General features: G+C 37.7%; 1 protein-coding gene across 2 annotated transcripts; it reads left to right on the top strand.

Annotated features, from left to right (window-relative positions):
- Nucleotides 1–77: 77 nt before the first annotated feature.
- GPALPP1 (GPALPP motifs containing 1) lies at nucleotides 78–24443 on the top strand. 2 transcript variants are annotated; one of them, XM_039254367.1, is made up of 9 exons: nucleotides 78–267; nucleotides 4658–4790; nucleotides 5582–5680; nucleotides 7845–7953; nucleotides 10256–10387; nucleotides 10839–11003; nucleotides 18234–18332; nucleotides 21640–21858; nucleotides 23066–24443. In XM_039254367.1, the coding sequence occupies exons 1-8, from the start codon at nucleotides 153–155 to the stop codon at nucleotides 21856–21858; spliced, it is 1071 nt and encodes a 356-aa protein (XP_039110298.1). In that variant the 5' UTR covers nucleotides 78–152; the 3' UTR covers nucleotides 23066–24443. The 2 variants fall into 2 exon arrangements, with proteins under 2 accessions (XP_039110298.1, XP_039110297.1); XM_039254366.1 differs by lacking the exon at nucleotides 23066–24443 and having other exon boundaries at nucleotides 79–267; nucleotides 21640–21983.

The raw sequence follows: 24443 nt of genomic DNA, 5'->3' as shown, positions 1-24443 counted from the left end.
AGCCTTACGCGTCACTTCCGTTCTTGCGAATTACGCGACTCTGCCAACCACGGGCTGCAACGTCATTGGTCGGCGCCGGAAAAACTTCCTGCGTTTGCGGCGGATTCCGGGCTGCCTTTCGGGTAGGATTGTCGCTGCGTGGGTAGGGTTGTATGCTAGACCAGCGTCCGCCACCGCGGATGGCGAGGGATCTGATCGGGCCGGCGCTGCCGCCCGGCTTCAAGACCCACGGGGCGGCAGAGGACGAGGAGCGAGACCCCAGCCCTGGTAAGCGGCCGGCGTGTACGCTGCCCGCCAGGCCTGCCCGCCCCTTTTCTGGGCCGGCCCCGCTCTCGGAACTGAGGTCTAAGGCCTGAAAGGGCGGAGCAGTGGCAAGTGTGCGCGGCGGCCCGGAGCTAACTTTGCTTCTCTAGCCGTAGCAGTAGCGGAGAGGTGACGCCGGAGGGGGTTGGGGGTTGATAATCAATCATTATAATGAGGTTGTATTCCCATTTAACGTTTAATGGGCTGGATCCACTGCTAAACGTTCGATACGCAGTCATTTAATTCTCCAAGAAACCCTATAAGGTAAAGATTATCATTTCCAAGTTATAAACGGGAACACAAGCCCAGACTGTCGCCCCTGTCACACAGCTGGTCAGTGGTGGAGCGCAATTTGGAACCCAGCCAGTGCTCTAACCTCTGTGCCCTATTGCCTTCTGACGAACAATGCTCTTGGCTCTCACAGGGGATGCTTTGCTCCCTAGCCCCCAACCTGCCTTCCTAGCCTCTCGTCCTGGCCCTGCACCTGACACACACAGCCCAGTGCTGAACTGGCCCCAATTTCTGCGCAGTTGCTCAGTTTTCTAAGGCTTTTTCTGGCCTCACTCTGCATTTTTTGACATAACATCTCAAACTCCTACCCCATGCTCCCAGGCCCAACTTCAGTGCCAGTGAAGGCTTCAGTGAAGCATTTCCAGACTCTCCCAGGCATTGTCACGCCTTCTTATTTCCCCCACGGGGTTTTCTTCCATTTAATTACATCACATATTTAATATACTTTTTTGAATAATTTACCGGCATATCTGCTTGCACCATTATAGTATGGTTTTCTAGCCTTAACACGGTGTGGGTACTTTGTATTTGCCAAATAAATGCTTTTCAGACTGTTGATGTGTATCTTTCTCCTTTAATGTTTGCTCTAATTTGTAGACTGGGATGGACACCAAAGCTGGAAAAGAGTAAAGAGTAACCTTCCCATTTATTAATCTAATTTTCATTCTTTGACTACCTGGAGGCCATGTTTCTACCTAGAGGATTTTCTTCCAGATCTCCTTTCTGTTATAACTGTTAAAAAGTCATATTTTTATTTTTAGCAAGGAAGGATGGGTTCAATCAAATTTTAAGAAAAGTGGGATTAACCAAGTTTTTTAGTATGGTTTCTACATGTATGTTGTTTTTGGTTCACCATATTCCCTGATTTTAAACCAATGCAGGATTTGCAGGTAAATAACCACTATCTCCCAAATAGATGCTTTTGTTATGATTTGCTTCCATCATTCTAGGTACAGCATTTATTCTAGGTACTCCTTTCTCTGTTCACTCTCTCAGGTCTGTTTCTTTTGGGCATTCCTTCTCTTCTCACCCCTATGCTTAGCGCTTCACACTGGATTTGTGTGGCCCCCTCTGTCTTGACCAAGCTTAACCCCTGCCTGACCCGTGAAAGATCCTTGGTAGACATTTGTTGATTTCACTTCTTCACCAAGCACAGTATCTTGCACACAGTGTGTCATTTTTAACCCATAAAATCCCTCCTACTAAAATTCCATTGCCTTCATAACCTCCTAGATGGCTGATCCTAAAACTGTTGCCAAAAAGTGTTGTAATATTTTTTTTATCTCATTATTCTTCTATCTGGATTCTTATGAAGTTTTTCAGTACCAGTGTCCTTGAAATACACTCCATCACACCAGAGAAGTTCCCCTTGTGCCGTTTTCCAGTCACTACCTGCCTCCCCATCTCTCTTTCAACCAAAGGGTAACTACTTCCTTGACTTACCATAGATTGATTTTGTGTGCTTCCTGTAAATGCAGAAGTACAATAGGAACTCTTTTGTAACTGGCTTCATGTTTTGGTATAACATTATCTTGTGAGATTCATCACATTGGTGAATTATTATGGGTGTTATTGGTCTGTTATGTGAATGGTCTGCAATTTACTTATCCATTTTATTATTGATGGACATTTGAGTAGTTTCCCTTTTTTTGCAGTTAATAAAGTGCTGCTGTGCATTATAGTACATGTCTTTTGGTGAACACATGTTGCATTCCTTTTGAAATGTTTGGATCATTGGATATGCATACATTCAGCTTTAGTACATACTGCCAAACAGTTTCGAAAGTAACACCAATTTACACTTCTACCAGCATGTATGAGAATTCTCATCATTCCATATTCTCACTTGGTTTGTTCTGTCTTTTTAATATAGTGGTTTGTAGTAGTAGCTATGGTAGTTTTAATTTGTATCTCTCTGGTAACAACTGAAGTTGACTACCCGTTCATAAGTTTTTTGGAAATTTGGGTGTGTGTCCAGCTTTTGTTCATTTTTCCACTGATCTTTCTGTCTTTCCTTACTGACCTGTTGAGCTCTTTGTTGTTTTTGTTGTTGCTGAGTTCTTTATATAGTCTGGACAAGTCATTTTTCAGTTATGCATATTGCAAATATCTCCTCTAATTCTGTGGCTTGCCTTTTCACTCTCATTAGTATGTGTTAATGAACAAAAGTTTTTAATTTCCATACATTGTGTTTTTTAGTTTTTCTTCTGTTATGGTTAGAGCTGTTTGTACCCTTTTTAAGTAGTCTTTGCCTCCACTGAGGTTACAGAGTTGTGCTCCTTTGTTTTATCCTATGAGAATTACTGTTTTATCTTTCACATTTATATTTGCAGTCCATCTGGAATTGATTCTTGTGTATGGCGTGAGGTAGGGGTGAAGATTTTTTTTTTCCTTACAGGTATCCAACTGATACATCCTCCCTTCCCCCACTGCACTATAATGTCACCTTCTTTATAAATCATATGACCATAAATACGCATCTAGTTTTTTTCTTTTTCATTCTGGTAAAATATACAAAACATTTACCATCTTAACCACCTTTTAAGTGTACAGTTAATTACTAAGTACATTAACATTGTGCAACTATCACCACTATCCATTTCCAGTAAGTGCCCATGCCCTCGTCCCCCAGCCCCTGGCAGCCACCCTTCTTCTTTCTGTCTCTGTAAATTTAACTACTCTAGGTCTCTCAAATAAGTGGAATCATACAATATCTATCTTTTTTTGAGTGGCATATTTCACTTAGCGTAATGTCTTTGGGGTTCATCCATGTAGTGTGCGCCAGAATTTCCCTCGGGTCGGAATTCTTGAACCCAGTCTGATATCTGCCCCATGTTCCTCACACTCAGCTACCCCCTGAAAGAGATTACTAGCAGAGCTTGGAGGAGGGAGTGAGCACACAGGTCTAAGATGGGACAAATTAATTTTACTCAAATACCCTGGAATATTGAATGCTGGGAAATGTCCCCTAAGATCATGTCATTAGAAAACTCGGGGAGAGGGGTGTAGAGATGTTTTCTCAAGACCAGTCCATGTACTCCAAGTGCTGCTTGTAGAAGCTAGATGGAGCCTTCGCTATTTTGACCCCAGCTTCAGACTCCTCATCTGCACTGACCATCATCTCCACTAATTTCAACTGCATTTGTAATCATACACTGGACTCTGTTCCATCTCTGAAGACTTAAACTCAAATTTCTTTCTCAGCAAGAACCCCTTATTCAGCCATCATTCTCACTCAAGTTACTCTTGTTAGACTTGTTGTTGTTGTTTAACCTCAGTGAGCTCTGCAGCCTCTGCCTTCTATCCTTTTTGGCCTCCTCCTTTTAATTACTTCTGCCCCTACTTGACCTAGACTTCACGGTCCATCAGTTCATCCACTGTCTTGCAGTATTTTCAACTGCCTTACCCATTGGGTATCCTGTTAAACTCATCTGGCGAAAACCTAGCTCTGGATCAGTCCAAATGTTTACCTCTCATGGGCCTCCATCCAGCCTTCCAAATGCTGCTAGAAAAAAACTTAATAATTCTACAAGATAATGTAACTAAATGTTACTGTCTCCTCCCTAATTGGGTTCTCAGCTCTGCCCAGCAGTCCTCAGAGGGTTTTCCTATGCAGCTCTCTTTCTCTAGTATCAACCATGGTTTTTTAAAAAGCCTCTTTTTTCCCTTAGGCTATCTTTCCCTCTACTTCACTGGAAGAGTAAATGCCATCTTAAAAGAACTTCCTCTGTTTTCGGTCACTATGCCTGAAAACTTCCTGAATCTATGCCCAGCTTTTTTGTCTTTCCTGTGATTACAACAGATAAGGTGCACTACCTTCTAAGGCCAGTCCTTCCATTTGTAATCTGAATCCCTTCCCTTAGTTTTTTTGTGCACAAAACAGGAACAAATGAGATAAAAGTTCGTAATAAGTGATAGCCAGAGAAGACTGGGAAGATACGTAGTGTAAGAAAATATAAAATATATACTTTTATAAAATATAAAAGAAAGTATAAAGTGTCAGCCAGGGTATTCATTGAAACAGTTGTGGCCAGTTACAACTTACACAAGAAATCTTCTATAGTTGCAGGACCAGCTCTGCCCCCTAATTATAAAAGCAGTAGCTCAGAGTCATCAGACAGTGACGAGGACAGTAGTTCATTGTACGAAGAAGGAAATCAAGAATCTGAAGAAGATGACACTGGTCCAAGTGCAAGGTCAGTCACTTGAATGATAAACCAAGCTTCAAACCTAGTATGCATTGGCTGGCATAGATAATCAGGAATGCTGTATCTGTATTTTTACAGCACAGGAAGAAATTGTTTCATATGGCATTTCCTCAGGAACTATACCTTCTAGAAAGAAGTTTATTCTAGTAGTAGATAGTTGTGGAGATATCTAGGATTTCAATTCAATTCTTATACAAAAGACTTTTTCTTAAGGTATTACTGAAGTGACTAAGTACATGTACTGAATTAGCCATAGGATTTCTTTTAAAAGTTATTTATTCAGTGGATGGTTTTTGCTTAACTAAATGAATGATTGCCCACTAACTACCCTTCCTTACCATAGGTCCATGTAAATAAGAAATGGAATATTTGTTTAGTATTGGGTAGCAAGGGTTTTTTGATGCATTTTAAAGATAAGACAGAAATCACAACTTAAAACCTTCCTGAATGAGATAAAAACTAGCATGAAATTTTTTGCTCAAAAACATTCAGCAAATAAACTATTCCAAACTTCAGCAAAGTGGAATCTTTAATTCTATAGAAAATACAGAAAACTACTGCCATGGAGCATTAACCAATCTGTCACTATTTTAGGCCAAAAATAAATTCCAGGGAAAGGTTAATATTAGATCAACCGTGGTGTCCATTTGTTCTTCCTGGGCAGGATCAACGTATGGTTTCAGTGTTTATACAACTAGTTGGAGTTGACACTTCCTTTAAGACTTAAAATTTTCTCTGTGGAATACAATTTGCATAAAGCTGTACTACTGTGCTTTTAGAAAGCAGAGGAGAAGTCAGGATGACGACGATGATGATGAAGGGTTTTTCGGACCAGCTCTTCCTCCCGGATTTAAAAAGCAGGATGACTCTCCTCCAAGGTGACAATGTGTAGTATTTCAGTCCAGTCTTTTCCAACTATTTCAGTTAGTGTTTGTTGATTCAGTAAAGAGTTGTCCAAAATTGTTTTTTAACTTACAGATTTATAGAACGTTTGAAATGCATAGGGAAAAGTAACTTGTTTCCTGTAACAAAAATGCCTATTTACATGCCTATAAACACTTCTGTAGTTTTTTAAAAAAAACTTTCACATCCCTTAGTTGATGCTCACAAGAGTGTTCTATGGTAAACTGAGTGGAACGTTACCCCTCCTTCCCCTTTTTTTAAATAGATACGGTTGCACACACAGTAAGCAGTGGGCCTGGGACTGGAATCCTAACATTTAACATTAAAGTCAGATACTTTCTTAGTTATTTGGTGACAGAAAGAATAATTCTCATGTGCCACGTTAACAATTCGACTAACTTAACTTCTCTGTACCTCAAAATTGCCATCTGAAAACTAGGGTAACAGTACATACCTTTCAAAATTGTCGTGGTGATTGAGATTTCATATTTACGTACATGCACATAGGTGTGTCTGCGTGTGTGCCTCTTACACGATGCCTGGCCCCAGGTGAGCATATAGTTAAGTCTTGATTCTTGTCTTCTCAGAATTGTAAAATTTTTAATGCTGAATATGAAATTGTACACCAACTTGTTCATAATTCAGAGTACTGTTACCAATATGCAAGAACAAGTCAAAAAGACTTGTATATTTTATATTCAAACTTTATAATCTTATTTTTCAGCTCCAGTTTTCATTTAACTTTGGACCTTTTGGAAGTAACCAGGCTAGACTCTCTACTGCCTGATTTTGTATGGCCCCCAGGCCAAGAATAATCTTTAAAGGGTCATTTAAAAAACAAAGACAGGCATGCCTAAGAGACCTATATATGGCCCTCAAAGCCTAAAATGTCCTCTCAGGCCTTTTACAGAGCATTTGCTAACCGCTGGGGCATAACCTTCTTTTCAAGAAAGCACATTATTAGAAGTACAGCAGTTTCTTTCTTGAGAGTTATATTTGACTATTAAGTGGTCAGGATCAGAACCCAGACCTTCTGACTCAATACCGTTTTTTCCTCTGCCAGGAAGCCTGTCTATGAGACTAATTGAACACAGTGCAACCTGGAAAAGTCAGCTTAGGACCTCACTGCCATCTGGGATGGTAATACTGGCACAGTGACATCTCTGGGGGAAACATCGGTACAAAGGAAAGAATGAAGAAACTTAAAAGTTATGAAAAAGAGTAGAAAATATCTTGTCTCTGTTATTTTTTTTCCCTGAAGCAAGTCTTTCTCTTTTTAAGCCCCAGATTTTACGCACTTTTCCCATTTGGACTGATATCAGTTCCCTCAGAAATGTAGCAGTAGGGCAACTTGAAAGAAAATGAACTTGATATCAAGGAGCCCAGGGTTCAAACTCCGGTGCTACCACTTACTAGTTGGTAGGGTCCTTGGGCATTATTTTGCTCACCTAGAAAATGGAGTTACTTATACTGACCGGGGTTGTTTGAAGGAAACAGAAAAGTGCTCTGGGTGAAATGTGGTTAGCACTGCACCTTTTCCTCTGTCTGTAGGTCTCAAACAACTTTTTATTCTTGTGCACTTCCACATCATTACTATATTGTTAGTGAGGACAGTGCTCAGATTTGTATACCACCATGGCACACGTAACCATAAATTGCCAACATCTCTGTATATGTGAGCTGCTTGTGTTCTTAGAGCTCAATTTATATTTAAGGAATTCTAACTATAACTATAACACACCTAAAGTACTTGTCAGTGGTCGGTGAATATCAAAACTGAAAGCCAAGGCACAAAATAGAAAAAGATCTTCACAGTATTTATTTCTTAATAAGGACTTTTAGAAAAATATTTTTATTGAATGGATTTCTTTTAGGAAGTGGGTATACATCACTGCTGTTAAGAATTATTGGTTTAGTATCTTATCATTGACAAATAGAAAATAAAAATGAGAAAATTAGATATTTTTAAGATACTAAATGGAAAAATACTAGGTTATAAAATACAAATAATATGTTAAATGAAATTCTCATTTTCAATATATGTTATTATTTGGTTATTTATTCTTTTTTGTGAACTCTTATTCTAAAAACTACTTTTGAAAGTCAGGGAGAATGTTAAAGGTACATTTTATTTTTCAGGCCTATAATAGGTCCTGCATTACCACCTGGTTTTATTAAATCTACACAGAAAAGTGACAAAGGCAGAGATGATCCAGGACAACAAGTATCATCATATTTCAACTATGAGGTTTGGAAAATTTTTGACTAAAGAATAAGATGTAACAAACTCAAGAATTTGCAGAGTGATAACTATAATCATTTGGATTGATAAACTATAATCAAATGTAACTAATATGCAGTTACATTCACATTAATCTAGGATTGTAAGGTAGACGAAATCAAAAGCTTGTCACAGAACTGAGATGTTAGAAAAATAACGGGCAGTTACATGTTGACAGGATGTTACCTATTCATGCTTCTCATCCTTGAAGGGAAGGTTTAAAGTGCCAGAAAATAGAACATGATGAAAAGTTTAAGGAATCATGGTGACTTGACCTGAAAAAGAAACAGCTGAGGAATTTTTTGATAATGATTTTACCTTGAAATTAGTTCTTACCTATCCATCTTTGGTGCCTGTGTATAACAAAGCTGGTAGTAAAGTGATTTTATGAAAAGATGGGTCAATGATTTTAAAGTCAAGTATGAAATCTGTTTTCTTGTTCAAGGCCTAGTCCTTACCGGTAGCTGAGATTTGTAGAGTACTTTATAATATGTAATGCTTTTTCCCCATATATGGATATTATTTTTATCTTCTCTGTAACCTTATGAAATAGATATGATCCACCATCTTACAGATACTTAAAACCAGAGAAATTAGATAACTTACCCAAGCTTGCAGTTTGCACTAATCGAAGCCAAAGCTTAAACCCAGTTCTTTTCTTTTTCAAGTTTTTTTATTTTTAAAGTAAATTTGTGCTCTTAGTGAGGGGCTCAAACTCACAATCTCAAGATCAAGAGTCACTCGCTCTCCCGACTGAGCCAGCCAGGTGCCCCTTAACCCAGTTCTTCAGGCTTTAGATCACCTGTTCAGTCTGTTATTCTGCAGTAACTTCCTGGATGTTCGTCTCTACTGAGAACTGAGCAGTTACACTGTGGCTGTTACTAAGGAAAATATAATACAGTGGTTAAGACCATGAACTTCAGAGTCATTTACTCCTTCCTTCAACAGACACTTAGAGAGCACCTCCTACATGGTATCAGGCACATGGTCACAGGAATGAGTCCATCAGCAAGTCCAGTTGCTCCCACCTTCAAAGGACATCCACAGTCCCAACCATTTCTGCTCCCACCCTAGTCTAAGTCAACATCAGAGTTCATCTGTTTATTGGTCTTGATATTTTAAACCTTGTTTTTTTGCTACCTGCTCTCAACACAGCAGCTAGAGCAGCCTGGGTAAAATGAAGTCAGATTGTGTCACTAACTCACACTCAGAACTATCACATTGCTTCTCCTCCCTCTACATAAAAGCCAAACCCCGAGGTGCCTGGCTGGCTCAGTCAGTAGAGCATGCGACTCTTGATTGTGGCATTTTGAGCTTGAGCCCCATGTTGGATGTAGGGATTACTTTTAAAAAATGAAAAATTAAAACAGTAAAAAACCAGAGCCCTTACACTGTGCTGACAGCTCAGAGCCTAGAGGCTGCTTCAGATTCGGTCTGTCTCTTTCTTCCCCTCTGTCTCTCTCTCAGAAATTAATAAACATTAAAAAATGTTTTTCTTTTTAAACAAAATAAAAACTTTTTAAATAAAAAATAAAAACTACAGATACACATTATAATCCGATCTCCTTGAGCTCCATGATTTTCTCTGTTACTTCAATAAGACCACACTATGCTCCCTATTGTACCTCCTCACATACACCGGGCAGGCTCCCACCCCTGAGTGTTCATACCTGCAAAGTCTTCCCAAAGTGGTATTCCCCTAGATACCTATGTGGCTTGCCTCTCAGAACTTCACTTCGGGACTGGAATGTCACCTTAGTGAGGTCGTTTCTGGCCCCCTAATTCAAAATTGCTAACTCCTCTTCCCCTTACCCATCTCTCCTTCCAGCCTTTAATTTTCTCCGTACCATCTGTCACCACCTCATATACCATATGTTACTGCTTTTTGTTTATTGTTGACTCCTTCCCACTAGAATGTTGAGAACAGAGATTTTTTTCTTCTTCCTAGAGGACATTCAGAAGTATTTGTTGAATGAATGAGTGAGATAGACATAGTCCCAGATAATCACACTAATCACACCTGTAGGGCAGTGGGAACTATAGACATTACACAAACATCTAACATTATTAGTGATTCAAAAGGTAAGACAAAATACAAAGGAACCATGACAGGGGAATCTAAACTAATCTGAAGAAATGAGAAAAAGTCTTTGTCTCTGAGAAAATGTCTAAACCGAAGACTGATGAGTTGGAAATATCTCAGCAAAGAGATCATTTTCTATAATCTTAGCTCTGCTCCTGGTTTAGAGGTAATGTCTTATTTCAAAAGGAAACAGATAGCAGTGAAGATGAGGATATTGTTGGACCCATGCCTGCAAAAGGACCAGTTAACTACAGCGTGACAACAGAGTTTGAAAAAAGGGCCCAACGAATGAAAGAAAAACTGACCAGAGGAGACGATGTAAGTTTTAAATATACTATACTCTGAGAAATTGGCTAAATGGATTAAAAATCTAAATTTTAAAATACAGATGAAAGAAAATAGGTGCATTACGTATATAAATAATGTAAGGAAATAATAACATAATGTAAATAATATAAATAAAAATATATGCAATAAGTATATAAAGAAAACTTAGGAGCAAGGTAACCTAGAAACTGTAAAAGGAAAAGACTGGCAAATTTTGCCTATTTAAAAATTTCTGTGTGGCAAAAGATAACAGAGTCTAAAGAACAATAAATTAGATGAGGTCATTGTAACCTATATGACAAAATATCAATTCTTTATATTAAATTCTTTCTCTTAAAGCCTCAATTGAGAAACATGACCACTTACAGAGTATCTTACACACAAACACTTTCCAGTCTACTTTTTTTTTTTTCCACTGTTTGACTTCTTTCTTCTTTTAAAGGACTCATCTAAACCAATTACAAGAGAGTCATGGATGACTGAGCTCCCTCCAGAAATGAAAGACTTTGGTCTTGGGCCCAGAACTTTTAAGAGGCGGGCCGAGGACAAATCTGGAGATCGGTCTGTCTGGACAGACACTCCAGCTGACAGGGAGAGGAGAGCTAAGGTGAGAGCTTGTCTGTCTCTGTATTTCTGCCCACGTTCGCTGTATTTTGAAAAGATAGAAGGCATGATGATTTAAGGGTACTGTTTTTTAAATTACGATTCCAAAGGGAAAGTATAGATTTCTCCCTGAGAGAAAATAAGGAAAGTGACACCAATTGCTTACTGTTTCCCAATGAATTATCTCATTTAAATCTTGAGAAAACCCAGAGACCTGAACTTACTGACTTCATTTTATATAGAGAGAAAAACTAACTTTTATGAGGTCCACTTTTCTGGAATTAGAGGGCTGGTAAGTAATGAATAATAATTCTATTCTAGACCTTTCTATAATCCTAAATTCCTAGTCCTTATGCAACATCATACTGTCTCCCTGAAACTAAAGCCACAGATTCACTTAGGTTAAGTGGTACATAGAGATTCTCTCACAAAATGATCTTACTTCAGGTGCATTAAGCTTTGTGTTACTGTCAAGATACGCAAGAAATGCTTTTGTCTATAGTGCTGCATACTGTATGATCTCTTGTCTATGCAGAATCTAAACAAACAAACCAAAAAACAAAACAAACAAAAAAAAAACCTAGTCATGCATATAGGGAATAGATTGTTGGTTGCCTGGAGGAGGGGGAGGCAAAAATGGATGAAATGGGTCAAAAGGTACAACTTACCAGTTATAAAGTGAATAAAACTCATGGGGATATAAGGTACAGCATGGTAACTACACTTAATAATACTGTATTGCATATTTGAAATTAGCTAGGAGAGTGGATCTTGAAAGTTCTCATCACAAATGGAAAACACATTGGTAGCTGTGTATGGTAATGGATGTTGACTTATTTTGATTACAGTATATAACCAATATCAAATCATTATGTTGTACACATGAAACTAATAAAATGCTTCATCAATTTATACCTCAGTTTTTTAAAAAAAGAACCACTTTGATTAGTACATTAAATAATTTGCCAAAAAAGAAAAGAAGTTTGGGGCACCTGGGTGGCTCAGTTGGTTAAGTGCCCGACTTCAGCTCAGGTCATGATCTCACAGCTTATGAATTTGAGCCCCATGTCGGGCTCTGTGCTGACAGCTCAGAGTCTGAGGCCTGCTTTGGATTCTGTGTCTCATTCTCTCTCTGCCCCTCTCCCACTTGTACTTTGTCTCTCAAAAATAAATAAATGTAAAAAAAAATTTTTTTTAACTAAGAAAAGAAGTTTGGATAGGATGCATTATTGACTCTACTTTTTACAAAATCTTCCATTATAAATTAGGAATTGAACCATTGTAAATTAGAAACACCCCCAGCACCACTTCTTTTTTTTTTTTTTTTACAACTTCTTAAATTTACTCCATCTGGTGGTTTTTATTCCCTTTAATTCAAATTTAAATGGTTGAGTAATTGGCACCTGATGCCTATAGCTTTACCAGTTTTGACTTACATAGTTCCACACTTCATTCATTCCTCCACTCTGCTTATCTTGTCCATCATTACCAAGAATTATGAGGTCTTCACTTTTCATTCTGTAACAATAAATTGAACACCTTCTCTGCCAAGGCATTCAGTTTGGTTGCAGGTAATAGCAAAATGGAAAAGCTTCTTTTTATTTCTCTCTCAAGCTTATTTATTTTTTGAGAGAGAAAGAAAGAGAGCAAGCGTGTATGCACACACGTGGGGGCAGGGCAGAGAGAGAATCCCAAGCAGGCTCCGTGCTGGCACACAAAGCCCTATGCAGCGCTCGATCTTAAAAACCATGAGATCATGACCTGAGCCAAAATCAGGAGTCAGATGCTTAACCAACTGAGCCACCTGGGTGCCCTGGAAAAGCTTCTTATGGAGTTTTCATTTTAGTGGAGAATTGGTTATAAAATACTCTGTGTTATTCTTTTTTCTTTTTTTTTAGTGTTTATTTTTGAGAGAGAGAGAGAGACAGACAGAGCATGAGCGCGGGAGGGGCAGAGAGAGAGACACAGAATCCGAAACAGCTCTAATCTCTGAGCTGTCAGCACAGAGATGGATGTGAGGCTTGAACCCACAAACTGTGAAATCATGATCTGAGCTGAAGCCGGACGCTTAACTGACTGAGCCACCCAGGCACCCCCTGGGTTATTCTTAAAATGTAGATGGTATGATAATGTCTCCAGATTTTAGCACCCTACCTTACATATGTGCCAAAATTGTAAGTTCTCTTTGTCCAGAAGATTAAAGGAAATCTAAGAGTTATAATAGGAAGTTGAGATGAACCAACACCCTGGGGTAGAAGAGGCAACGAAAGAGGTGGTGTGGAAGTGAGCCACACACTTTGAATGACTAGTGTGGTGGTGCCTGTCTAGTCTTTTTTTTAAACTGTTGTTTTATTAACATAATATATTGAGGTTTTTATAATTTAGCCTTTAAAATTGTTTCCCAAAAAGACATTCCCTTGTTTACATGGATTTATTCATGTTTCCATTTCAGTTTGCTTTTCTCTGTCCTTCTGTTCCTCACTATGGGTAAATACATGTCTAGCCTACAGCCAGATATGCAGGGACACTTCTTCAGAGGAAAATTTTACAGTAAAATGGAGCAAATGGAAATCAAACAACACAGTGATTTTAGGCCCTATGATGCAGTTCTTTAGATCTTTTTCTTTTTGGTACTTGAAAATATTTTGTTCAGTTCTACAGCAAACTCTTAAAGGGACTATTAATACTCCTTAAATTGTATGGTATTCTATATTAACAGAGAGGCCTGGGTGGCTCAGTTGGTTAGGCATCTGACTCTTGATTTTGGCTCAGGTTGTGAACTCATGGTTTGTGAATTCAGGCCCCACATTAGATGCTGCACTGATAGTGCGGAGCCTGCCTGGGACTCTCTCCTTCTCTCACTGAGGCTTGTTCTTTCTCTCTTTCTCACTCTTTCTCTCTTTCTCGCTCTTTCTCAAAATAAAAGCTTAACAAAATAAAGCATATAGTGCCACAGACTTATATTTATAGTATAAACTATACAGTATTGGAGAGCCATTCATTTTCTTGTATATTTCATTCTGTGTAAAGTTTATGACTAATTTTTGTCAGCAGATTTTAGCAAAATTTCCCTTTTGACAGATTTTAAGTTTTTCTTTAAATTCAAGTTAGTTAACATATGTGTAATAGCAGTTTCAAGGGTACAATATAATGATGCAGCACTTCGTACAACCGCTGATGCTCACAAGTGCCCTTCTTAATCCCCATCACCAATTTAACCCATCTCTCCACCCACTTCTCTTCTGGTAACATCAGTTTGTTCCCTATAGTTAAGAGTCTGTTTCCGGGTTTGCCTTTTTTTTTTTCCTCATTTGCTCATTTATTTCTTAAATCCCAGATGAATGAAATCATAATGGTGTTTGTTCACTGACATTTTGCTTAGCATAATAAGCTGTAGCTCCGTCTGTATTACTGAAAATGACAAGATTTCATTCTTTTTTATGTCTGTATAATATTCCATTTATATATATACCACACCTTCTTTATCTGTTCATCAATTGATGGATACTTGGGCTGTTTCCATAATTTGGCTCCTATAAACATCAGGGTGCATGTATTCCTTGAAGTTAGTATCTTTGTATTCTTTGGATAAATACCTAGTAGTGCAATTGCCAGGTTACAGGGTAGTTCTATTTTTACCCTTTTGAGGAATCTCCATACTCTTTTCCACAGTGGCTGCACCAGTTTTCATTCCCACCAATAGAATAAAGACGGTTCTCCTTTCCCCACATCCTCATCAACATTTGTTTTTTCTTGTGTTGTTGATTTTAGCCATTCTGACAGGTGTGGGGTATCTCATTATAGTTTTGATTTGCATTTCCTTGATGATAAGTGATGTTGGGCATGTTTTCATGTATCTGTTGGCCATCTGTAGGTCTTCTGCCCATTTTTTAATTGGATTATTTGGTTTTGGGGTGTTGAGTTTGATAAGTTTTTTATAGGCTTTGGATACTATCTCTTTATCCAATATCTCACTTGCAAATATCTTCTCTCATTCCATCGGTCATCTTTTAGTTTTGTTGATTGTTTCCTTCACTGTGGAGAAGCTTTTTATTTTGATGTAGTGCTAGTATTTTATTTTTTGGTTTCCCTTGCCTAAGGAGATCTATCTAGAGAAGAAGTTACTAAGGCCAATGTCAGAGAAGTTACTGTTTATGTTCTCTTCTAGAATATTTTATTATTTCATTTATTTATTTTAAGAGGGAGCATGAGAGCAAGGGAATGGGGCAGAGAAAGAGAGAGAATCTTAAGCAGGCTCCATGCTCAGCGTAGAGCCTGACATGGGGCTCAGTCGTACCATCCTTGGGATCTTGACCTGAGCCAAAATCAAGAATTAGACACTCAACCTGCTGAGCCACCCAGACCGCCCGCCCTTCTAGGATTTTTATGGTTTTGAGTCTCTCATTTATGTCTCTAATCCATTTTGAATTTATTTTTGTGTTTGGTATAAGACAGTGGTCTAGTTTTGTTCTTTCATGTGGCTGTCCCATTTTCCCAGCACCATTTGTTGAAGAGACATTCCTTTTCCCATTGGATATTCTTTCCTGCTTTGTCAAAGATTAATTGACCATATACTTGTGTGTTCATTTCTGGGATTTCTATTCTGTTCCATTGATCTGTGTGTCTGTTTTTGTGCCAGTACCATACTGTTTTGATTACTACAGCTTTGTAATATAACTTGAAGTCTGTAATTGGTGATACCTCCAACTTGGTTTTGTTTTTGTTTCAAGATTGCTTTGGCTAATCAGAGTCTTCTGTGGTTCCATACAAATTTTAGGAATATTTGTTTGAGCTCTGTGAAAAATGCTGTTGGTATTTTGATAGGGATTACATTAAATGTGTAGATTGCTTTGAATAGTAATATTTGTTCTTCCAATTTAGGAGCCTGGAATGTCTTTCCATTTCTTTGTATCATCTTGATTGTCTTTCATCAGTGTTCTATAGTTTTCAGAGCACAGGTTTTTCACGTCTTTGGTTAGGTTTATTCCTATGTATCTTATTGTTTTGGGTGCAGTTGTACATGGGATTAATTCCTTAAATTCTCTTTCTCTTGCTTCATTATTGGTATATACAAATGCAACAGATTTCTATACATTGATTTTTGTGCTGTGACTTTCACTTCTTCCTTGCCGATTTGGATGCTTTTTATTTCGTTGTCTGATTGCTGTGGCTAGGACTTCCAGCACTATGTTGAATAAAAATGCTGAAAGTGCACAATCCTGTCTTATTCCTGACAGTAAAGGAAAATCTGTTTTCCACATTTAGGATGATCTTAGCTGTGGATTTTTCATAGATAGCCTTTATTATGTTGAGGCTATGCTCCCTCCATTCACACCTACTTTCTTGAGGATTTTTATCATGAATGGATGTTATACTTTCTCAGATGCTTTTTCTGCATCTATTGAAATGATCATGTGATTCTTACCCTTTTATTAATGTGATGTCTCACATTGATTGATTTGCAAATATTGAACCACCCTTGCAACTCAGGAATAAACCCCACTTGATCATAGAAAATGATTTTTTTCATGTATTATTGGATTCAGTTTGCTAGTATTTTATTGAGAATTTTTACATCTATGCTCATCAGAGATATTGACCTATAGTTCTCTTTTGTAGTAGTGTCTTTATTTGGTTTCAGTTTCAGAGTAATGTTGGCTTCATGGAGTGAACTTGGAAGTTTTCTTTTCTGTTTTTTGTAATAGTTTAAGAATAGGTATTAATTCTTGAAATGTTAGGTAGAGGGGTGCCTGGGTGGCTCAGTCAGTTAAGTTTCTGCCTCTTGATTTCGGCTCAGGTCATGCTCTCATGGTTCATGAAATTGAGCCATGTGTCGGGCTCCTTCTGACAGCACACAGCCTGCTTAGAATTCTCTTTCTCCTTCTTTCGCTCCCCTGCTCAAGCACTTTCTCTCTCAAAATAAACAAACATTGCTTTAAAATAAATAAATAAATAAATAAATAAATAGAATTGACTGACATCTATTATTAACTTACCTCCCAGTCTTGACTAGATCTATTAATGTTTAATATTAAATGGTCAGGTTTTTATCACCATCTTACTATAACATCATTTTTCCCTTAATATTAATAAACAAAAGCATGTTTTCTAGGAAAATTTGTATGGGAAAATAAGAACTGAGCTATTCCTATGTTTTTAACATACGTTAGCAAATATACTGTTGTTTTGTACATTTTTTTAAGTAGGCTCCACACCCAGTATGGGGCTTGAACTCAAACCCTGAGATCAAAAGTCACGTGTTTTACCAACTGAGCCAGCCAGGCGCCCCTGTTTTATACATTATTCAGATAAACATTATAGATGACCTTCTTGGTTTTCTTAGGCAGATAGCAGCAGTATTAAAATATGCTTAGAGAACAGAGCTTTTAAATTGTTCTTATGTGGGCTTTTCTCAACCCTGGTTGACACTATTCTCTAGAATTTTTTTTTCTTCTAATTAAAATTTGTTGGAAATCTAAGTACTTCATCTTGTGTATACACTACTGTCAAATTTTTTTAAGTTCAAATCCCAGTTGTCCATTGTTGGTATATTTGGTATATTGACCTTGTATTATCCTGCAGCTTTGCTCCAGTGTACTTGCTTATTAGTTCCAGGAGTATTTTCATGGATGCTTTGGAGTCTTCTACATAAACAGCCATGTCATCTGTGAATAAAGATAGTTTTATTATTTATTTTCCAAACTGTAAACCCTTTATTTTTCTTTTTTTCCCTCAAGAATCATATTACTGCTTTTAAAAACAAATAATGTAGGATTTCTTTTTTACTTTTTTTAAGACTTTATTTTTAAGTAATCAGTATACCCACCATGGGACTCAAACTTATAACCCCGAGCTAAAGAGTTGCATGCTCTACCAACTGAACCAGCCAGGTCCCCCTCTAGGATTTCTTTTAAAGCCTAATTTCCTCTCCCACATTTCATCATTATTTGTCAAACTCCTTTGTGAGTTTGAGACACACAACTAATGAATAGGTTTTTCTATTGATTTGAATAGGTTTTCTTCTTGTTTTCAAGAAAATCATTGAATAGTACATAAACTGATCCCTTACCAACTATATTTATATGCCTAGTGGGAAAAGATTCAACACTCTTACTCTAGTCTCTTATTTACTCAGTCTGAGTAAAAGTAATAGTATTTCCTTTTTTTTTTTTTTTTAATTTTTTCTTAACTATACGGTTCAGTAATGTGTTAACAACCTGTGTTCATTCTTCAGGAAACACAGGAAGCAAAGAAGTCATTCAATAAGAAGGATGAAGAACATATATTGTCAGGAAGGGAAAAGAGATTGGCTGAGCAGGTATCCTCATACAATGTAAGTAAGAATAAAATATAGAAGCTTTTATTGTTTTGTATCCTTCAGTGCTCTTCTTATATTTCTTGTTTCTTTTTTTTCTGTCTTCCTTTTTACCTCAATTTTTTTCCTGTACATCTGCCTGTAGAAATATTCCACTTTGTATGATATATATTAATGTAAAATCCTTTTTATAGGATATCTGTAGGATTTTTTACTGTATTCATGTAATGTTTTCAGTTTTTATTTTACTGAAGGAAGGAAGGAATGAAGGAAGGGATTATGTTTACATAAAGAAGTGGATGAGAATGGAATGCAGTTTGTTACAGCAATCCATTCAATTCTTTAAACAATTTCTGAGTTATTTACTTAAACCTCATAGTGATCTATTAACAGAAATTATTAATGATCTCTCAACTGTGAACTCATTAGGACCTCCTTCAGTATTTTTCACACTGATCCAATTAGTTTACTTTCTTTTTTTTTTTTTTTTAAATGTTTTATTTATTTCTAGGAGAGAGAGAGAGAGACAGCGTGAGCAGGGGAGGGTCAGAGAGAGAGGGAGTCACAGACTGAAACAGGCTCCAGGCTCTGAGCTGGCAGTCAGCACAGAGCCCGACGTGGGGCTCGAACCCATGAACCGCGAGATCATGACCTAAGCGAAAGTCGGACGCTTAACCGACTAAACCACCCAGGCGCCCCATTAGTTTACTTTCTTAATTTTTCTTTCTGAATCTAAATAATAGAATAACTTTTAGTTTGCAGAGGTAATGTGAAGACGACAATAGAGTAAATGCTCAGTAAATCTGACACAGTGGCACTTATGAGTGATTCTTATACATCTGACACTGTACTGAATCCTTTTTAATTATGTCATTTAACTCCTCCCCACCCAAATACTTGAAAATTATTACTACCATTTACAGCTGATAAAATGGTGTTCAAATTGTTTGCCCAAGATTACCAGTGTTGAAACTAGCAGGGCCATCATTGCAACTCATATTTTTCTGAATCCAGAACTTAAATTCCTAATTCTCCATGCTCTATGTATTGATAGCTTATTTATTCTTCGCAATAATTAACAAATCTTTTAAATCTCCTTCAGTTTTGCTGAAAATAAAGAATTGGAAAGCACTTGACTTGCAAGTCTATTTTTTTCTAAAGATTTTACTAAGATTTATGAAATGAGTGAGAAGGAGTAAGAAGATGGAAATAGTGGTAATTCAAATAAATACTCAACTAACATAATATGTTTTGTACATTCTGCTAAAACCTACAGCTCCAGATGGAACTTATTCAATTGCAAGGGAATAACTGCCATATAACCTTATTGACAAAGTCAGTTCTGGTTGTCAAATCAGCCAAGACTTACTTTCTATCATAAACTCTCACTTCATTTTTCCATTCAAATACATGGGTTCATCATTATTCCAGTGACATTTCTTATTTCTAAAGTAGATAGATAGGTATCATGAGTTTGTCTCCTGGATGAAATAGGATGCTACCAGTTTTAGCATTTCTTACCAACGCCTTGTTCTGTTGCTTTCACAGAGCTCTCTTTGCTTCTTTGCTTTCCCATTTTTTAACAAGATAGGGCCTGGAAGAGATGTGGTTGCTAAGCAAAACTTGCCCTTTCTTCCATTGCCCATCTATTCAGTGTCTGAACACAGAACGTTCCAACAAAAAGCAAAACATCAATATCTGAGGGACACCACACACTTAATAGAAACAGGTTTCAGACACAAAAGAACACAGAGTTCTCCTGGGCTTTCCATTTCTCAATCAGGAAGTTCCTTCATGCCGGTATTTCACATTTTTTGTTTGAAACCATGGAGACTTACTCTCCTAGGCAGTGTTCTTACAGGAAGATTCTGAGAGGCCTCTCCCTTGTTAAGTGGTAGAGGACTATAATAAAAGGGGAGAGATTGAAATAAAAAGATGCATCAATTAGAAGTGAGGTTACATGCAGGGCACCTGCGTGGTTCATTCCGTTTAGCGTCCGACTTCACGTCAGGTCACGATCTCACGGTTTGTGAGTTCAAGCCCCACGTTGGGCCTTGTGCTAACAGCCTCTTTCAGATTCTCTGTTCCCCCCCTCTCTGCCCCTCCCATACTCATGCTCTGTCTCTCTTTGTCTCTCAATAATAAATAAAAACATTTAAAAACAAGAGGCGCCTGGGTGGCTCAGTCAGTTAAGCGTCTGACTTCGGCTCAGGTCATGATCTCACGGTTTGTGGGTTCAAGCCCCGCGTCAGACTCTGTGCTGATGCTAGCTTGGAGCCTGCTTCTGATTTCTGTATCTCCTTCTATCTCTCACCCTCCCCTACTCATGCTTTCTCTTTCTCTCTCTCAGAAATAAATAAAACATTAAAAAATTTTTAAAAAATTAAGAAAAAAAGAAGTGAGGTTACATGAAGAGGTTGAGAGTTGTAGGTAGATAATCTTAAAATTATCCATGCCTTCCCAGCATGTGGAATCCACTGTCTGTAGCCCCCAGGCCCACATATGCCTATGCCCCACTTTGCAATCTGCCAGTCTGTACTGCCTACATCTGCTGCTGCATTTGATCTAGGGGTTTCTTGTACTTCAGTCAATACTGAACGGTCTACAACGAATCTCTGATTGATGAAGCCAGTTGCCTTTGCTCAGACTGACTCATCCTACTATAGATATACTTGAAAATATGAGCACCTGTCCCCACTAAAAAGAAAGAAAATGAGAGCTGTAGGAGAGGGAACAAATCTGAAAGGAATACAAATCTCTTAGCATATGGAATATGCCACCGTATATCCTGAATAGGCCTTGAATTTGATCACTTCCGTGCCATTATTTTTCTGGTTTGCCCATATTCTCACTTCAGCCTGGCAGTGCCCTTCCCTTCCCATCCATTTGTTCGGGCTTCACAGACCCACGCATCCATGAAACTTTAACCTAAAGGCTCCTAAGTAACGATGTACTTGCTCTTCTTCTCTCAGCCGTGTCCTTGGTTTGGACTCTGTGACACACCGCAGGATGCTTTTCATTATAGTTATTAAACATTTGTTTCCCCTCTATCTTGCTTGTGTGTGTGTGTGTGTGTGTGTGTGTGTGTGTGTGTGTGTTTGTGTGATGGTAATTAGTAGATATCTTCATTTTGGCTGAATTGAATTTGCCCCGATACATGTTTGCTTCATAGATCCTGTCTTGGATTTGGCAAAAACTGTTAGGGTTTGTAAAAAACCCTCCTTAATATTCATCATCAGTGCTTAATCATTTTGCTTCATGATCATATTCTGCCCATAATCTATACAAACAGAGTTTTTCACTTCTACTCTCTTGCTGTCCCCAGGAATCAAAAAGATCAGAATCTCTTATGGACATTCATCATAAGAAATTAAAGAATAAGGCTGCTGAAGAGAAAAATAAGCCCCAGGAAAGAATACCATTTGATCGTGATAAGGATCTCAAAGTTAGCCAGTTTGATGAAGCTCAGAAAAAAGCTCTGATCAAGAAATCTAGAGAACTAAACACCAGATTTTCACATGGCAAAGGAAGTATGTTTTTATAAGTAAGTATACTTCAGTGAGGTATATTTTCAAGCTGATGAATTTGAACTTTTCTAAATAGTCTGTCATCCATAAATTGCATGTAAAAATCAATTCCTTTTTATAATAAAGTAGATTATAAACCTTAGAATCTTTTTCTGTAAGTAAACCATGATTTGTTTAATATTCCACCTTGTGGGATTAAAAATGTAGTTTACTAGAAAAGTAGCCTTGTCCTCATAATAGCCTAACCAGGCGTTGCTATTAAAGACCCTAAAATTAAAGTTCAGTTTATAAGAAATGGCAAAGGAAAGAGTGGTTTGAAACTTGGGTAAGTATGCATGCCTTTTTTTTTTTTTTTTTTTTTTAAGTTTATTTATTTTGAGAGACAGAGAGAGAAGATGCCAAGCAGGCTATCCACTGTCAGCACAGAGCCTGACACAGGGCTCGAACCCACAAAGCACAAGATCACTATCTGAGCCAAAATCAAGAGTCAGACGCTTAATCTGCCTAGCCACGCAGGCACCCCAATATGCATGCCTTTTTAAAGAATGGACAATGGAAATGGGTTTGTAGTCTCTGTGTTAAATAAGATCACAGGAAGTGTTGAGTGCTCTGAAAGCTTCTCTGTAAGTTAAGGTTGAAAATCATTATCTCATTCGTCCACAGCCCAATCTGACAAGGACTCATAATGGTGATTAAGGAATTATGTAAAAGCTGAGGTTGCTTCTTAAAATCTGTATCATTCTTAGTTGTATGAAACCTACATCAATATTAAAATGTGGCTTTAAAGGAAAATACAGGAGCACCTGGCTGGCTCAGTCAGTGGAATATGAGACTCTTGATCTCAGGATTGTGAGTTTGAGCTCTACGTTGGGTGTAGAGATTACTTAAAAATAAAATCTTGGGGCACCTGGGTGGTTCAGGCTGTTAAGAATCTGACTCTTGATTTTGGCTCAGGACATGATCTCAGTTCATGGGCTTAAGCCCTGTGTTGGGCTCTGCACTGGTCGTATGGAGCCTGCTTGGGGTTCTCTCTGCCCCTCCCCAGCACGCGTGTGCACGCGCGCGCACACACACACACTCTCTCTCTCTCTCTCTCTGTCTCTCTCAAAATAAGTAAACTTTAAAAAATAATAATAAAATCTTTAAAAATAAAAAAATAAAGGAAAATACAATTAAAGTGAGAAATATTTTCCAGCTTACTTAACTTTCTTATTCTTACTTCAGGGGGATTTCCCTGTGCAATGAAGAAAAGTTGAAGAATACGCTTTTATCTGTCTGTCCACCTTTATTCCTTCATCTTGAGTTTCTTAAGATTAGAGATTACTTTAGTCTTAAAAACAATACAGAGTTACCTTGTGCTGTATGTCCTTTAAGTCACGTGGAAACCTAAAGTCAGTATTTCTTACGTGGAATAGAATTTCATATGTTTTGGCTTCTGATGAACTGTGGGCTTTTCTTCAAATAATTATTTTGAGGATTTCCCTCCTACTTCCTAATTTTTGTGGTGTCTCCTAAGTACCCTCCAAGGTCTGGTCAGACTATCCACTAAATCTCCACAAGAGCTTAGACTTCCTCATGAGATATTACTAACCTGCCTTGGAATAAGTGTGTCGGGTCCTTGCAGTAAATCCATGAATTTGAAATTGTTTGGGTTTTCCCTCTAAACTTCAACTGGTGAGTGCACATTTACAAATAGAGGGTTTGGAGGTTTTGTCCTGTTAACAGTTTGCTTGTTTGGGCAAATAGGGCTTTTATTTGTTGTTTGGGTTTTTGTTTTTGTTTTGTTGGTTGGTTAATTTTTTAAGTCAGAAAGAGGGACCTCTGCATTATCTCATGTGTTAAGGAAAAAAAAATATTTTGATTTTTACAGCTTTAATGAGTATTTCTAGGGGAGGCCACCGGAGGGACAAAATATGCCATTAACAGTGTGAAGCCTAGAACTTTGTCTCTGTGGTCTCAACCAAAGCTTTCTAAGTCTTTTAAACTTTGCTTTGAGATGATCTTACTTAACCTATTTGTATTTAACAGATTTTAGTTCATTTATTCGGGACTGATCTTTTATATCAATCATGAATTTTTTTTTTTAAATCATGTTCATTATCCCTGAATACAAAAACATATATGGAAACTATAGTCATAACCACCCTAATGAGAGTATATTAGTTTGTAATGCTTTAGGTACTGTTGCTTAAGATGTTAAATAGGACATTTCTAAATAGTTAAAGCCTAAATTCAAATTCTCTAAGTTATGTTTTCTTAGAGTAATTCTAATTGTTCACTAGTTCTGTGTTCTAGTTTTGATGAAGTGTGAGGAGCTTTGTTTTGCTTCCTGTGGGGAAAAAGAATGCAAATGAGAGACTGGGTGAGAAGTGTGAGTTTTTAATGGAAAAAGATTCTGATTCCTAGAGTTTGTTTAGGTGTAATGAAAATTGAGGGAACTGTTCCATTTATGGCGCAAATTATTATTCTTTACTCCTTTATAATATCAGTGTAAAATAGTAGCCTACTCAAGGAGTGTTGCTATTAAAAAGATGAATTAGGGACGCTTGTGTGGCTCAGTCAGTAAAGTGTCGGCTCTTAATTTTGGCTCTGGTCATGATCT

Source organism: Hyaena hyaena, unplaced genomic scaffold (genome assembly GCF_003009895.1).
Source record: "Hyaena hyaena isolate Hyena2069 unplaced genomic scaffold, ASM300989v1 scaffold_483, whole genome shotgun sequence".
NCBI classification, from domain to species: Eukaryota; Metazoa; Chordata; class Mammalia; order Carnivora; family Hyaenidae; genus Hyaena; species Hyaena hyaena.
Note: the sequence above shows the minus strand (reverse complement) of the source record. Positions and strands in the feature narration are given on the sequence as shown.

What these genes read in the sequence shown, in the direction of transcription:
- GPALPP1 (XM_039254367.1), top strand. Translation starts at nt 153, where the DNA reads ATGCTAGACCAGCGTCCGCCACCGCGGATGGCGAGGGATCTGATCGGG. An exon ending in CAGGATGACTCTCCTCCAAG is followed by an intron (nt 5,681 to 7,844) that starts GTGACAATGTGT and finishes TTTATTTTTCAG; the next exon opens with GCCTATAATAGGTCCTGCAT. An exon ending in ACAGGGAGAGGAGAGCTAAG is followed by an intron (nt 11,004 to 18,233) that starts GTGAGAGCTTGT and finishes TTCATTCTTCAG; the next exon opens with GAAACACAGGAAGCAAAGAA.